This window comes from Equus przewalskii, chromosome 1 (genome assembly GCF_037783145.1).
Source record: "Equus przewalskii isolate Varuska chromosome 1, EquPr2, whole genome shotgun sequence".
NCBI lineage: Eukaryota > Metazoa > Chordata > Mammalia > Perissodactyla > Equidae > Equus > Equus przewalskii.
In genome coordinates this window covers 166,616,213-166,631,718 of record NC_091831.1, presented here as the reverse complement: position 1 = coordinate 166,631,718, position 15,506 = coordinate 166,616,213, and the positions used below count along the sequence as shown (strand labels likewise).

The 15,506-nt window shown below is 38.9% G+C and overlaps 1 protein-coding gene across 2 annotated transcripts in view; it reads left to right on the top strand.

Moving 5' to 3' along the window:
• The window catches only part of PRKD1 (protein kinase D1), a 286,730-nt gene extending 271,556 nt beyond the window's left edge, over positions 1–15,174 (top strand). For both annotated transcript variants that reach the window (XM_070628547.1, XM_008521900.2), the window contains 2 exons: positions 13,278–13,363; positions 14,194–15,174. In XM_070628547.1, the coding sequence (XP_070484648.1) occupies positions 13,278–13,363; positions 14,194–14,412 (305 nt within the window). In that variant the 3' untranslated portion in view covers positions 14,413–15,174. The remainder of the gene's footprint in view (positions 1–13,277; positions 13,364–14,193) is intronic.
• Positions 15,175–15,506: the final 332 nt, after the last annotated feature.

Genomic DNA, 15,506 nt, shown 5'->3' with positions numbered 1-15,506 from the left:
TATGGAAAAGGCAGCCCATTATCACTTAAACAGTTTTTAGATAATCAGATGAAACTAAGGAAAATTGGGCCTTGCGTGATTGTATAGCAATATGCCTTCCTTTCATTGCATTTTTTGCAACTCAAAAAGAACAAGAGATAGGCCAAGCTATCCTTTACGTTTGTCACATCTGGTGTATAATAAGGGTAAATCCAGGATGGACATTGCCAACAATCAGAAAATTGCAAGCAAGACTCAGTTTATGACTTAAGAAGTAGGTACCAGGGGTGTAGAGCTTAGAATTGGCAAATAGAAAAATTAGCTAATAGTCAGAACACAAGAATATTTGCAAGGCAGGGGATGCCTAATAAGTTTACCAAAGACCCTCCTAAGATTATGGCTCATTTTAGAGCAGGCATTTTTTAATTTTGGCGTGCCCAGAGTTAATCAGAGGAGCTAGTTAAAAATGGAGATTCCCAGGCTCCATCCACGTAAACTGCCATCCTACGCTGAGAATAGAAGCCCATGGATCACAATTTCAAAAACGGTGCTCGAGAGCCCTGGTCCCCTGAGAACTGCGACAGCTGACAGTGCTCTAAAAAAATTCTGTTTCTAATATTCAAATTTAGATAAATTATAAAGTTCCTCTCTCATTCCTAACATCATTTTGCATCCACATCATCTTCTTTATCAGATATTTAATATCAGGACATGTAATTTGTTCGAAATGTCAAATGTATTTCAATATAGATTGCCATGAATATAGTAAGAATAGAAAAAGAAACACAAGCTTCTTTCGTCAAGAAGAAAAAAATATGTAAACTCCAGGAAATACAAAAGTTGTATAATAGAGAAGCAACTAACATGTGTCATCATTTTGAGCAATCAGAGAAATATAGGAAAAGAATATCCTTTTAACACCTGAAAATTCTCTTTTGAGTGGGCAAAGGTTTACAACTTTGAGGTTATAGGTTATAGGCAATAGGGAATATGTTATAATCCTTTAGCTCATCAGTTTATAATAGTTATATATAAATTATTCCACATATTGCTTGTTAATTTTAAATTTTATATAACCTTCAGACCACGCATGTCTGACCTCATTATAATTATGCAAAAGAATGTAAATAATGAAACTTCTCCAGCACTGGGGAGAGGGAGGACAGAGAAGAGGTGAAGAGAGCTGTAAGAGGGGGCCAACCCCGTGGCCAAGTGGTTAAGTTTGTGTGGTCTGCCTCGGTGGCCCAGGGTTCACCAGTTTGGATCCAAAGCGTGGACCTACTCACCGTTCATCAAGCCATGCTGTGGCAGCAGCCCACATAGAAGAACCAGAATGACCTACAACTAGGATGTATAACTATGTACTGGGGCTTTGGGGAGAAAAAAAATAAAGACAGACTGGCAACAAATGTTAGCTCAGGGCCAATCTTCGAAAAAAAGAGAGAGAGCTGTAAGAGCCCTTAAATGAGGTTCTGCCTAGGTGAATGGACTGAGTTAATATAAGTTTACGTTTATGATTTAATGCATGATTTAATCGTGAGTTAATACTTTTGAATAAATGTTACATATATGTACATGTAACACATTGTGTGCCAGGCACTGTTCTAAATTACAAAAGTGGCCAGTACATTAACCTAATGTAACTAAATTAATTGGGGAAAAGAGGAGGACAGTAAGGCAGAGAAAATTGAAATGAAATGGTTCATTGTCCTTAATGGAAGGGAATCTGTTTTGTTTTGTGAGCTGGTTCTTCTCAAACTGTGATAAAAGACCAGTCTTATTTTATTTTAATTTCCAAACATAAGGACCAGTATTTTGTAAAATATAATAAGAATGTGACAGCAATGTCAAATTCCTGTAAAAGTTTCTGAAGACTTCATCTCACTTTCTATACTTAGCTCATCAGAGACCAATAAACAGTTCAGAGTGAGAATGATTCACGGCCCACACTTTGAGTAGCACTGATTTAAAGGTCATCAGAAGAGATTTTTTAAATAGTTAAAAGAGAGCGGATCTCTGGGGAGCAGGTCTAATAATGAGGTGTGAGGTTTCTATTTTTCATTCCGAACTCTTCTCACTGATAGAGTTAGATCTTTTGCCAGGTGCATATGACATTTCATAAAAAAATGATAAAAATGAATGAAAGTGCCTGGAGGCAAAGAAGTTTCCATAAATATATGGAGTACAACCTTTTGTATAAGTATAGTTCTTCCATGCCTGGTCTAAAAGTTGTCTAAAATTTTAAATATACAAACAATATATATAATATTTTATGTATGAGTGTTATTCACCAAAGAGCTAGAAGGTTGTCTTTCCTTTTCTATAATGCCAGTCCTTGCGTCGTGGCTGCAGAAGATAAAGAAGATGTAATTTTCAGTCTCTAAACCCATCTATGCCCCCACAAAGGAGAATTTTCAAGTGTGAAAGTCAAATCCTCTTTTTCTTACATTCCTTCAGTTGCTCAAAATAACACACATCTTAAATTATTATTCTTTATATATGACTTTATTATACTGCTTTTATTTTCCCAAGAGTTTATTCTTAGTGGAAGAAAAGAAGCGACATAGGTACCGAGTGACGTGGATCGTATAGCTGGTAAATTGAGATATAACTTGCTTCCGTGCAAGTCGTCTTACTGGGAGAATGACGCCAGACTTGCAGCGAAAGGAAAGCATTCGTTAGAGGAAAAGAGCATTGCCATCATCAGATCGAATTGATGTGTTCAATTAGAGACACACGGTAAATTTGAGGAAGGTTAGTAATAGACCATGAAGATCACCAGAGAAATGACTATTTTCTTCCTTCTGAGTTTTGATATTCCTTTATGTGCCATTAGGGAGGCAAGCAGGCAGTAATCAACACAGAGGCAACCTCTCGGAAATTGTCTCACAACGAGCCCCTGCCCCCCGCAGACACAGATCATTTTCTGTGTTCACAGGTGAAGTCTGGAGAAGCACCTAATCTCAAGTCACCTGCTGGGTTGTTACTGCTCAGCTTCAGAGTCACATGGTTAGTTGGTATTAGCAAGAATTAAGATCAGACACGAAAACTTGAGATACCATATATAAAAAGAAAAAGAAGGAAATGCCCTTGCATTAATCCTATCGCTTGTCTTTAGTTCAGAATAATCAAATCGTGATGGTGCACTGGTGAAACAGGTTTTTTCCACTTGTGTGTTCTGACAGCCTCAATGATGGTGTTTCTGCCTCTTCCTTTCCCCGATAAGCACAGCTATAGTTTCTTCTTCTAGTTGGTCTCAATCCTCTGCTAACATTTATGTACAGTGTAGAATATATGGCATCTCCGGGCACAGAACAGCTATCCTAACATACCAGTAAATTCATCAAAGCGTCTAAATTTTATTTTAAAAGGAATCTTTGCCATTCAACGTGGTAAATTAAAGTAAAATTGGTCACAAGTGTGTTTTCTCCCTCAGAAATTGGAGATGAAAAATACAGCCGCTACAAACACAAAGCAAAGCTAAATAAAAGCCTAGTACCAATGCCACATGGTATGTTTTCAGAATCCCACAGTGTTCCAGAACGCTAAACACTTAAGTTGGAAGTAGCACTTTGCCATCAAAAGGAACCAGCTGTAGGTCCCTCTTTCACTACGTATTGTTCAAAACAAAAAATAACCCCATTGAAAATAAGCCTCGCATAGATGAGACCCAGAAGTCCAATGGTATGAGGAACAAAAGAAAGACAATTGTCATTTTAATAATTAAACTGTGTTTGTAACAGTTTATGAGACTTGCAGATCCAGCAAGCCTGCTGAATATTAATGAAGAGATTATTTGTCAACATATTAGCACGATTGTCAGCCGTAACCGCAAGGAGGAGAGCGAGGGGACTAGCCAGTGAACTGCTGAAAAGGCTTGACTACGTGCCGGGAAATTCCATTCCTCCTGATAAACTAAAGTGAATTAAGTGGGTCAGAACTTCCACTGGGCTTTAACATTTTAAACAATCTCTACTTGAAATTCTTAAATTACTTCCGTTTAATTTTTTTTTTAAATACGCATTTTGTTCAGTAACTTTAAAATTATGAACCAAAGGCATATAACGATTTTAAAAATCTACCAGTAGAGTGAATTTTTAAATATATGTGTATATGTGTATTTATACATATATATTTTAAAATTCAAATGAGGTCATATCTGAAAAGATGTCCCACTGGGAAAGGAATGATTTATTTTGATAGCAAGTAAAATAGAATTAATAGAATTTTCTCTAATAAATGATAATTTGTAGAGACAAATAGCTTAGAAGAAGTTTTACTAAGAATGTTGGCATTATAAGCGCTCAAAAATTGCCTGTTTATTTGCCCCCAAAACTGAAATATTCCTATATATTCCAACAATAAAATTAATTTCATTTCTAAACGTATATATCATCTTTGACTTGAAATATGAATATAGGAATATATGTGAAGTACATTCATATGGATATATGAATACATATCCGAATATTGTGGAGGTGGGTAGCGGAAGAGCAAAGGTTAAATATTCTGTGAATTTGCTTTCTTCCACAGTGACAACACAGAATAATATTTCAAAATACAGGATGTTAAAAGTCTTATCTAGGGGCCAGCCTGTTGGTGTAGTGGTTAAGTTCACGTGCTCCACTTTGGTGGCCTGGGGTTCATGGGTTCGGATCCTGGGCATAGACCTACAAACTGATCATCAACCCGTGCTGTGGCAGCATCCCACCTACAAAATAGAGGAAGACTGGCATGGATGTTAGCTCACCAACAGTCTTCCTCAAGCAAAAAGAGGAAGATTGGCAACAGATGTTAGCTCAGGGCCAATCTTCCTCACCAAAAAAAAATAAATAAAAAATAAAAAATCTTATCTAACTCCTAGTCTGCTCCACAGTACCAATCCAATGAGCAGAGTTATCCAGAATATTTTTAAATTGCTCCAGTGTTGAAAAATATACAATTTCATGAGGAGCCCTGCTTTTTTCTTAATTTGACATTTGGACAATGAGCAAAAATGTCTGTGTGTTTATACCCAATAGTAGAACAAGCCCACTCCTTTTTCCAAATAAAGGCTGGTCTCAGAGATTTGAAAGCAGCCATCATGGCACCCCTGACCCTTCCCTTCTCCTGAGCGATCAGTTTTTCCCTCAGCCTCCTGTTCACTCTGGTCCAAACACTCTCCTCTTTGTTTATGTTCTTTTGAAATCAAATCCCAAAACTGTTCTAACTGAAAGTTCAGTGAGTCTGGTTAAGAGTAAAGCCACCACTTCCCTCGTTATAAAGAAAACATTTTTTTAGCATGGCATAAAATAACAGTTGATTTGGGGCCAATAAGTAGACTCATGTTAAGTTTACTGTGGATTTAGAAGCCTGAGTTCTTCCTCATGCATGTTGTTGACGAGGCAGGTTTTCCAATTCTACACTTGGACCTTTTTTGGGGGGTGGAGAGGTGGGACCTAACTAACGGACTAGTTTCATTTGTCCCTGTTAAATGCTGTCCTGCCAGTGTGGCCCCTAGCTCTAGACTAGTTATTTTGGAACTTGTTTGTGTCGTCCAACTTGTTTGCTCTTCCTGCCGGCATCCTCTGAGCGGAAGCTGTCCTGAAGCCCGTCTCTGTCTTCCTTCCAGACTACTGACCAAAATGGGGCTGAGGACAGGGAGCGTTCTCTTTGTTGACGTGCATCTAGCCAGGGTCTTTGGGGCAATATGAAACCAGTTATTGACTACTTTCAGTGTTCTCATACCTCTAGCCCATTGCTGTTCAAAATGTGGTCTGAGGCACCACATGGGAGCCATTAAAATACAGACTCTCAGGTCCCACCCCAGAATCAGGACCCTACGGAATCAGAATCTTCAGTTTATGATCCTGGGATTATTCACGTGCATGTAAAAGTCTGCACTGCTTGGCATAGCCATCCTCACCCCTGGCTGCACTCAGTAGCAACACCTGAGGCGCTTCTGAAACAACCAACACCTGGAGGCCCCTCCCCTAAAGATGTCCCCTTGACCTTTTGCTTGAGTATCAGCGTTTATAAAAACCTGAGAAACAAAAAACCTCACCCAAGGATTTTAATGTGCAATGAAAACAAAACAAAAATTCCACCCTGAACATCATTAGAATAATATAAATATATTTTGATTTCTGCTTTAAATTTTGAATGAGTTTGGCATCCGTTTGGGGGTTGCTGTGTGCGGTGTTTAAACAATTCATAATTTCTAAGATTGTGTTTCTAGTCTTCAAGAGGAAAGGAAATTGGATGTAAAGCAAAGAAGTAACCATTGATAGAATAACCTTCTACAGAGGAAAGACCTGGAAAAGCAAAGGCACCGACTTGAGTCTCTAAAGGTCTTGCACTTCTTTTGGACCACAGGACTCGACTCAGGAAGGAGTGAGACGATGGTTTCCAGCGGCCTTGTTTGCAGCCTCTGAGAGGAGCAGCCCAGTTAGTGTTGCCGGGCAACAGCTTGCTGGGTTGAGAGCTGGAATGTGAAGGGTTGCAAAAGGATTTTTAAAATAAATACACAACTTACCATCAGCATGAAGCTAACCAAAGGGAGAAGTACTGAGCACTACGCTGTGGCAGGCAGTGAGGCAGAAGGGAAAGGGGAAAAGGAAAACACGACCTTGAAGGCAAGAAGCTCAGTGGTTGCAGGTGATGGCACCATCACTAGAATGATAGTTCTGACCAGATTTCTAATTTGAAAATTTGTACCTGAATAATTTGTGGGTGCATAGAAGACAGTGTGGAAAAAATAAAAGTGAAAACTACTGTGTCTGAACAAAACAGCTCAGCTTCAGGGTTTCACAGGTCATTTCTCTTCTGCAAAATAACCATTGTAAAATAAATATGATCCGTATTGCAGACAGTCTTAGCATTATTCTGATTTTCTGTCAGAAGTCACTGGTCCTGTGATCTGTTACATTTTGTAGAGTTGTGATGTCCTACCATCCAGGAATATTTTTAGCCAACGTATACAAACCATATGCACATAATGTGGATATTAAAATTTAGAGCTGAGAAAATGGCCATTTAAATTTCTAATTAATATATTCAATCTACCAAATGCTATTTAGCAAGCATTTTTGTAATGCATTAAATGACGCATTTTATTTTAAATATTTATGAAACTTATGTGCAAAAATGAATACACAATCTGTGTGACCTTAAAGGAGCTCAAATCCAGTGTGGGGAGAGGAGGGAGACGGGCATGTCATGAAATAGTAAAAGATGGCAAGTGGAAGATGACAGAGGTGTGACCTGAAGAACCTATTATGGATTTAAATATGTCCAGTTCCATTTTTTGTAGGATTTTCTACAAGATTTGGATGTCATTAGTTTAGCCATAAGCGATGGCACGTGCACACGTCCCTTCTGCAGACACAGGACCTGTCGTGTCCATACACGTGGTGTCTGCTTTGAAGTGGAGAATGGCTGCCGTATAGTTTCCACCATTTCAAAGATAATGCTGAATTTTGATACCAGAAGAAAATGGAATCCGTACAGTTGCCACTCTGATGGAATGTTTCTTTTCATGTTAAAACTAAAACCCGTCAGCACCTGCATGTACCATTGAATTTTGTTTTGGGGCAGATATTCTTGTGCACCTGGCAAGCAGGCTCCACGGAACTGCGGCTATTTTAACATCTGCTGAAACTCCCATTCTGGTAAAAGAGAACATTTGATAAAATTTTGTCTTCACTTTCCCAACATTTTAGTTTCTCAACTGATGGGGCAACAAGAGAGAGTGCTGTGCAGGAAGTTAGCGGGAAAGTAACTGTGTTAGCCAAGAATTTATTGTAGCAAAAAAGAAACGGTAGACTTCATAAAACCGATTTTCTTTTTTTTAGTTTATAGGAACCGTGAGTGTGAATTCGTGGCCAGAGACATTTTAGAAAGCAGAAGTCTTTGCTTATGAGGGGATAGAAGATTCTTTGAAAATAAGAATTCGAACCATACAATTGTTTAAAAATTTCCACTAAGAAAGGAAAAGGAAAGACTTCCCCATTGCCCTAATGTGGCTGTGCAAGGTGTTCAGAGAGCTTGGGTTTGAATTAACTTACTAATAATATGGAAGGCAGGGATTGAGCTCAAGGATGAACAAAAGAACAGAACTCTCAGAATAATGTTAGAAAGGCTCCCTCCCAGAATAAATGGGCAGGTACAATCAGAAAATAGTCCCACCATTCTCTGAAAAAGTTGGCATCATATTTACTGCAAAGAGAAGGAGGAACTAACCACCGCCTGTCTTGCTCCTGTTTTCTTCAGGGAGAGAGAGGGAACAAAATCTTCAAACTAGGGGAATGGGGGGAGGAAGGTGTGAAACAACAACTATAACCTGAGAGAATAGAGGGTTCTGGCTTCCTGCACAGCTTTGGCCCTAGCCCAACGCCAGCTGTTGAAAATGGCATGTGCTTATTGCCCGAAACCACGGAGCGACCAGCACTGTGTTGCAATAAACCTCACCTCCTGAAAGGCAGCTGTTTGGATATATACTTTTGGTATATCTATGGAAGGAGGTACAGGATACCAGGAATTTCTGAGGTGTTCTCTACTGACCCAGAGATCTGTTTCTCATGGGGCTCCAGATTCCTTATGGGCTCCAGGGAACCTGAAGTTTCTGCATTTTTCTACCCTTCTTCCTTGGGCATAAGCAGCCTATTTTGCTGCTGTGCCCGCATGCCGCCGTTCCTTCTGACTCTCCGCTGCTGCAGTCCTCTTCCTTAATTCCTGTTTCCCACAGCCAGACCATGTCGCCTTTCTCCTTTGCTTTGTTTGTATCTGTTTTGTATCTATCTCTCCCTCCCCGTGCCCAGCAGGCCCAAAGGCATGCCCTACCACATTCCCTCTAGATCAGAATTCTGAGTCTAAATTTGAGCTTTGGAACTGGAGTTGGGATCTCATTTGGACTTTTTTTCTGCCTGGTGGCTCTCTTTGGGACTGATGTGGCTGCTCCAGTTTTGCTAGGCTTTTTTCTCCTTTGCTGCTGATTTCCCCCTTCTCTTAGTTTGGATCGTGTATGCTTGGTGCATTACCCATAGCAGTCTTCGCTGGGAGTATTGCTGTCAAAAGAGGACACTCATTGGCAGTTCTAAAATATGACAAATGTTCAGAACTGGACATACTGCATATTGAAGGTGCTAACAGAGGTGCTCTTAGAGCCATTGTAAGTTATTTTGAATAAATCGTGGATAAAATGAGAGACATACCTGGATACTTAAGACAGGCCAGAGTTCTCTGAATTTCTAAATTCAGAGGAAAGAGTGGATTCTGAAACCGCTCAACAAGAAGCTTAACATTTATCCTTGGCAAAATCCTGGAATGAATGACTGAATGGGTAGTTTACAAACATTTAGAAAACAAATCCTGGTACTTAGAAGGAAATGACTAAAAATCAATATTAATCTGCTTAGAATCGATTACTCCAGAATAATTGCATTTTTTTTAAATAGGATTGGCAGATTGGTAGAATGAGTAATACCAAGGATTGATGTGTCTTAACTATAATAAAACATTTGAAAAAATCTCCCACAGTAGCCTTTGGAGAAGATGGTAACATGTGGACTGAACAGGATACTCCTGGGACGAAACGTTGCTTATTTACCAGCCTGCTGAAGAGTAGTTAATGGGCGTGGCACTTGGGGGTGTGATCTATGACAGAGTCTTCAAGCCCTATGTTAAAGCCTTATCCTGAAAAAAGTTCCTAATAATTTGATTAAGACATAGCAGATAGCCTTATTCAGTTTGGAAGGAGTAGAAAGCCAAGAGGATTAGTCCCTATAATAGGAGGGGAGCACTGACATTCAGAATGGTCTTGGCTGAAATATTGAGCTAAAGTCAAAAGATATATTTATCTCCCTGTTACATTTAGGTACATAATATATATATATCTCCGTGGATAAAAGTGCAGTGGAAACATAAGTAAGAAGAATTTAATGTTCATGATTGGAAAAAATTTAAAATTTAATTAATTTTGACATTATTATCAATTAGTAATAATGAGTCAGTGGTATGATCTGGCTGCTGTATGCCACAGGGTTTAAGAGCGTGGGCTTTGGAGCCGGTCCCCCTGGGTTTCGACTTCAGCTCTGTTACCTAGGAGGTGTCTGACTTTGAGCAATTTACATGACCTTTTGAAGCTTCCGCTTTTCCTTTTATATAAAATGGAGATTAAAATAACTATTTTTTAAAAAGGAAATTCCTCAGTCCTAGGCTGTAGAAATAATGTCTGTGTGTACTAATCAAGTTGGCAGTTAATTATGAGGAGCATTCTGGTCAATAATGAACAAGGACATTGGAAAACAGCTCATGAACATTAAAAGAAGGTTGCACAGTAAGACTGAGGAGTGTGAAGGAACTGTAGAAGGTGAGGTTAAAGCAAATCACCATCCCCAAGACTTGAAGAGTGGCCATATAGAGTTGAGTCAAGTTCTCCATTGCATCATTACATAAATAGGATTAATGTGGGTAAGATATACAAAGACAACTTTGGGCACAATATAAGGGAAAAGAATTCTTGTTGCTAGTATCGTGCAACACAATTGACATGAAATAGATCGGACCACTGGGGATAGTCACTAGTACCCTAGCTGGTTATATTTCAGAAGTGCTGAAGAAACCATTTTTTTCTTTGAGTAGGATAAAGGTCAAAGATTCAAAATGGTGCATTTGGTCATTATGTGTGTGTGTGTGTGTGTGTGTGTGTGTGTGTGTGCGCGCACGCATGCGCACGTTCATGCACCTGTTTTGACTTTGTAAGTAGATTGGGAGCTTTTCAGGCCCACGGCCTTATCATTGACTTATTTGTTTCCTGAGTAATTGCTAAGAGTAATTCCTTTGGGAATATTTGGTGAATGAACAGATCAATGAATGATTGATACATACATGTGAGGAACATGGCCAACAAAGAGAACTTTGTGAAAAACAAAAACGCTTTAGAATCGCTTTTAAAAATGAGTTTAATGAAAGGCATTTTGGATGGTACAGTTAATGCTGGATTCTATGAGACTTGATTAATAAAAAGGATGTTTTAAGAGGCCCAGAAACAATGACAAGTAGAATGGAGCTCTCAAACACTGATGATGGGCCTACTTTCTCAGTAAGAACAGCTCCCCAACATTTAACTACAGGTTCCAACATTTAATAGTTAATCATTTCTGTTTTCTGCTACCAGGAGCCACAAAATGTATTTATAAACATGCAAATACTCACACACACATATTTATGCGCACACACGTACCCCCTCTAATTCCCTCCTTATATCCTAAACTGTTTTCTCTTGGAGGTACTTGTCATTATCTTGCTGTGCTTACTCAGGGCCCCTGGGTCCTGTGGCTATAGTCAGACTTGTGATTGTATGCTGCATTCAGCAGAACAATTTTTTCATCTTCACATATTCCAGTCCCTTCGGACCCTTCTAGTTGCTCCTCTGGCAGTACTTCCCTCCCCATTAGGCATGTGGTTCACTGTTGGGGCCCATTTGGGCACAAACCAGACCTTTTGTTGAGTTACTGTACTCCTACCTTCCTAATTATAGAATTCAAAGCAGAATGAGTGAATTAATACCATGTATTTATTCCCTGCAGTGTCTGGGGAAGCGTAATGCTGCGGCATGCTTACAGTAGCACATAAGCTCTCCCTTCACCCCTTGTCCTCCATTTTTGCTGTGTGACTTCACAGCAGCGAGAATGGAAGGTGCACTTTACTCACCAGTGAGTAAATCATGTGAATGGATGTTTTACAGCACATGCCCAATACACAGCTCACGGAGAGAACTATACTTTCAAAAGCTCTCTGAGAACACATGCTTGGAATTTGAAATGGTGCTAAGTACTGTGTTTCCTGGGGTATCCTAGCTAAAGCAAGGTGGGTAGACAGAGACAGCTCTTAACTGTGTGCCACTGCGTTTGCTTTCTCCAGTCAAAGAATTCTTAGGTGTTTGACTCCACAGCCCTTCCATGCAGGCAAATAATTGGAATATCGGTATGAGAGAGAGACAATTCTAGATTATCCAAAGACTGTAGAAATCATTTCTCTTTACCTGATAATGAGAAAGATTCTGATGCATTCTGATCTTTGTTCCAGGTGACCTCTGGACTCCTGTGACAGTCTGTATTTTCAGGTCCCTACAGGCTGACATAGACCAAACAATAGAGTCAAAGCCACCTGATTTGGGACTTGCTGGTTGCAGAAGTTAGGGAGTTAATTCACATTTTTTCTTTATCAGCTACTTACTTGATTAACATTTTTGGTAGAAAGATCCATCTCTCAGGAACCATAATGACCAGGGTAGGTTAAGTGTGAGGATTAACTCTCTGGTGAAATGCAAATGCTTCCATTAGTTTGGCAGATTTCACTAAGCTCTTTTTGGGAAGAAAATGCTAAGATGAAAGAAAGAAATATGGGAAGTTATAAGAATGAGTGGGAAGTATAAGGTAATGAATTTAACGAATAATGAACTGTTAATTGTATAGGCCGAAAATATAATTTTCAGAAAGGTGAGTGAGAACTCTGTCACATTGTATTCTGGGTGACTAAGATGCTTTGTAGACTAGATAACTGGAAGAATCACTTTTTCTTCCTAAGTGATGCTCCATAGGAGTCCCAATCAGAGGCAGCGTGCTAGGCTGGAAGAAATGTGGTTCTAACCTCATAGAATAATTCTTGTTAGACCAGTTTCTTTCCTGTCTTCCCCTAGAAAACAATGATGAAGGCTGATATAATTCCAATTCACTGATTATTTTTACAAACAAAGTGAAAGAGACAAAAGTGTTTTCCTGGTGGGCCATTGGTTTTTAGGCTCTAAGTTTATCATGAGTCATGGCCCATGTTATATTTATTGTTTTCCTTTTAAATATGGTGTCCAGATGTCTGTCTGTCATTTAATTCAAGACGAGGAAGCCCATATGTGTATTCAAACTTTGAACACGTTTTATAACAAAATTAGTAAATGCTTTCTCTTGAATAGTAGTTTTATCCTGCCATTAGTGCAGGACATATTAAAATGATGTATATTTAAACAAAACTCCTACTTTAGAAAAATGTTTTAAAGACTAGACTAAGAAATTCACATCATACTCACAAAATATTCATACTCCTTCCTCCATAATTATTTCCAATTTCATTTTTTAGCACCCAAAATAAAATGAAGGGCAAGATTTTAGAATTCTCAAGAGGAATTTTTTTCAGGTTCTACCGCCTGTTATCACTTTGCTGCATTTAACTGTGTAAATAGCAGATGTGAAATCAACTGTAAATGAATTATACATCTGTTCTAGATTTATCTATTTTTACCAATAATTAAATTTTTTTTTCAGCCATTGATCTTATCAATAACTTGCTGCAAGTAAAAATGAGAAAGCGCTATAGTGTGGATAAGACATTGAGTCACCCTTGGCTCCAGGTAAAAATCAATCACTGGATATTTTCTCAGTCGGATGAGCTTCTAAATATTTATGAGTTTGATATTATATGTAAAAATCTTTTGTCATATTTTAAAACGTGTAATTCTAATATCAATTTGTTTGCCAGGATGCATGCAACTCCTTAGGATTTAATAGGATTTAATAATAGTTTAGTGTTTCTAAACCTCTCTTTACCAGGAAAATTTAACAGTGGAGAAACACACCACCAACACACACTCACCCCAAACCAAAAACGAAAAACAGAAAAACTAAGGGTCGTAACAAAACTTCGAGGACCAGATTTCAAAAGCATCTGTATGAGTAATCCTGATAAATGTCCAAGTAGATGCCATCTGATCATGCACTTTTCTCATTTGGAAGCCATATTCTTAAATCCTAGGCTAATATTCATGGAACAACAAATGCATGGCAAATAGAAAGTATATGCATAAGTTTGTTTTCTCTTAAATATTTGTTATTTTCACATTGAACTTAAAGTTTAGAAAAAATGATACTCTGAAATACTGAAGGATTATTTGTAGGCATTAAATTTTAAAGGAATACCATTCCTAACTGCTTGAATGCAAGCATTCACTGCCCACCCTTTGAGGCACGATGTCATATAAATACTATGCATTTGCAAAGTTTAGGCAGTAGAATGGCTTTGGTGCTGATCCTGTCACTTCAGGGTGCCTGATGAGAGATTCAGCGCTGTTAGAGTAGAAGAAAAAAGGGGTAACTCCTGGGTGGGGGAATTGCCAACATAGCAAACAGTGTTTTAGTGAGTTTCAATCATCTCTGTGGTAATGTTTTGGAATTTCTTCCTCAGGATTATCAGACCTGGTTAGACTTACGAGAGCTGGAATGCAAAATCGGGGAACGCTACATCACCCATGAAAGCGATGACTTGCGGTGGGAGCAGTATGCAGGCGAGCAAGGGCTGCAGTACCCCGCGCACCTGATCAACCCAGGTGCTCGCCACAGTGACAGTCCCGAGACTGAAGAAACAGAGATGAAAGCCCTCAGCGAGCGTGTCAGCATCCTCTGAGTTCCATCCCTCTAATCTGTCAAAACACTGTGGAATTAATAAATACATACGGTCAGGTTTAACATTTGCCTTGCAGAACTGCCATTATTTTCTGTCAGATGAGAACAAAGCTGTTAAACTGTTAGCACTGTTGATGTCTCCGAGTTGCCAAGACAAATCAACAGAAGCATTTGTATTTTGTGTGACCAACTGTGTTGTATTAACAAAAGTTCCCTGAAACACTAAACTTGTTATTGTGAATGATTCATGTTATATTCAATGCATTAAACCTGTCTCCACGGTGCCTTTGCAAATTGGCATTTTTCTTACTGGAGCCTCGATTTGGTGAGAGTCTACAGAACCTGTCCATGAAATAGTTCTGTTCTGTGTGTCCCATCAGTGTTGTCAATATAAGCAAACTCTTGAAGAGTAGATTATTGCCAGTGTTCTATGAACAACTCCAAAACTCATGTGGAAAAAATGAATGATGGGGGATGGGCAATGGATATATAGTCCTAAACACAAATGCATGGAAGAGTTGTACTGTATAGTTTCAAATCCTTTGCCTGCCTGGTGTGCCTTGGTGTATTTAAACTCAAGTCCATGGACCTAGGCGCGCCTACTACTCTTAAGCCTAAATGCCTTAGAAATGTAAACTGTCGGATATAACGTATATTTTCCCGTTTCTTACAATAACCTGCTGTACTATGGAAAAGCAGCAGCTAAGCAACCTTTTGCCTTTGTGTATTTTTCAATAATAACAAATAAATATTCTTGTCAAAATTTGTGTCCATCCGACTGGATTATTTTCATCTGTAATCTGCACTGGCATGTTCAAGCCCATCAGGAACAGAGGGATCTGCTCAAAAGGCAGAGAAAGTCGTCTGCTCTAGAATTTAGCTTTGTCTACTCTGAAGCCATAAAAATATGTTTCCAAGTGCAGTGGGGCCTTTCTGTCTTGCATGTCCTCTAGTTTCCAACAGAAAAGAGAGCTTTCAAAGGAAAAAATGACCAAAGCTAAACACAATACTTGGAGGCATAAGTAAGAATATTACAAATAGCGATGTCGGTGTAGTTTCCCAATTTAGTCAATACAAGCCAGGGATTTATTACAA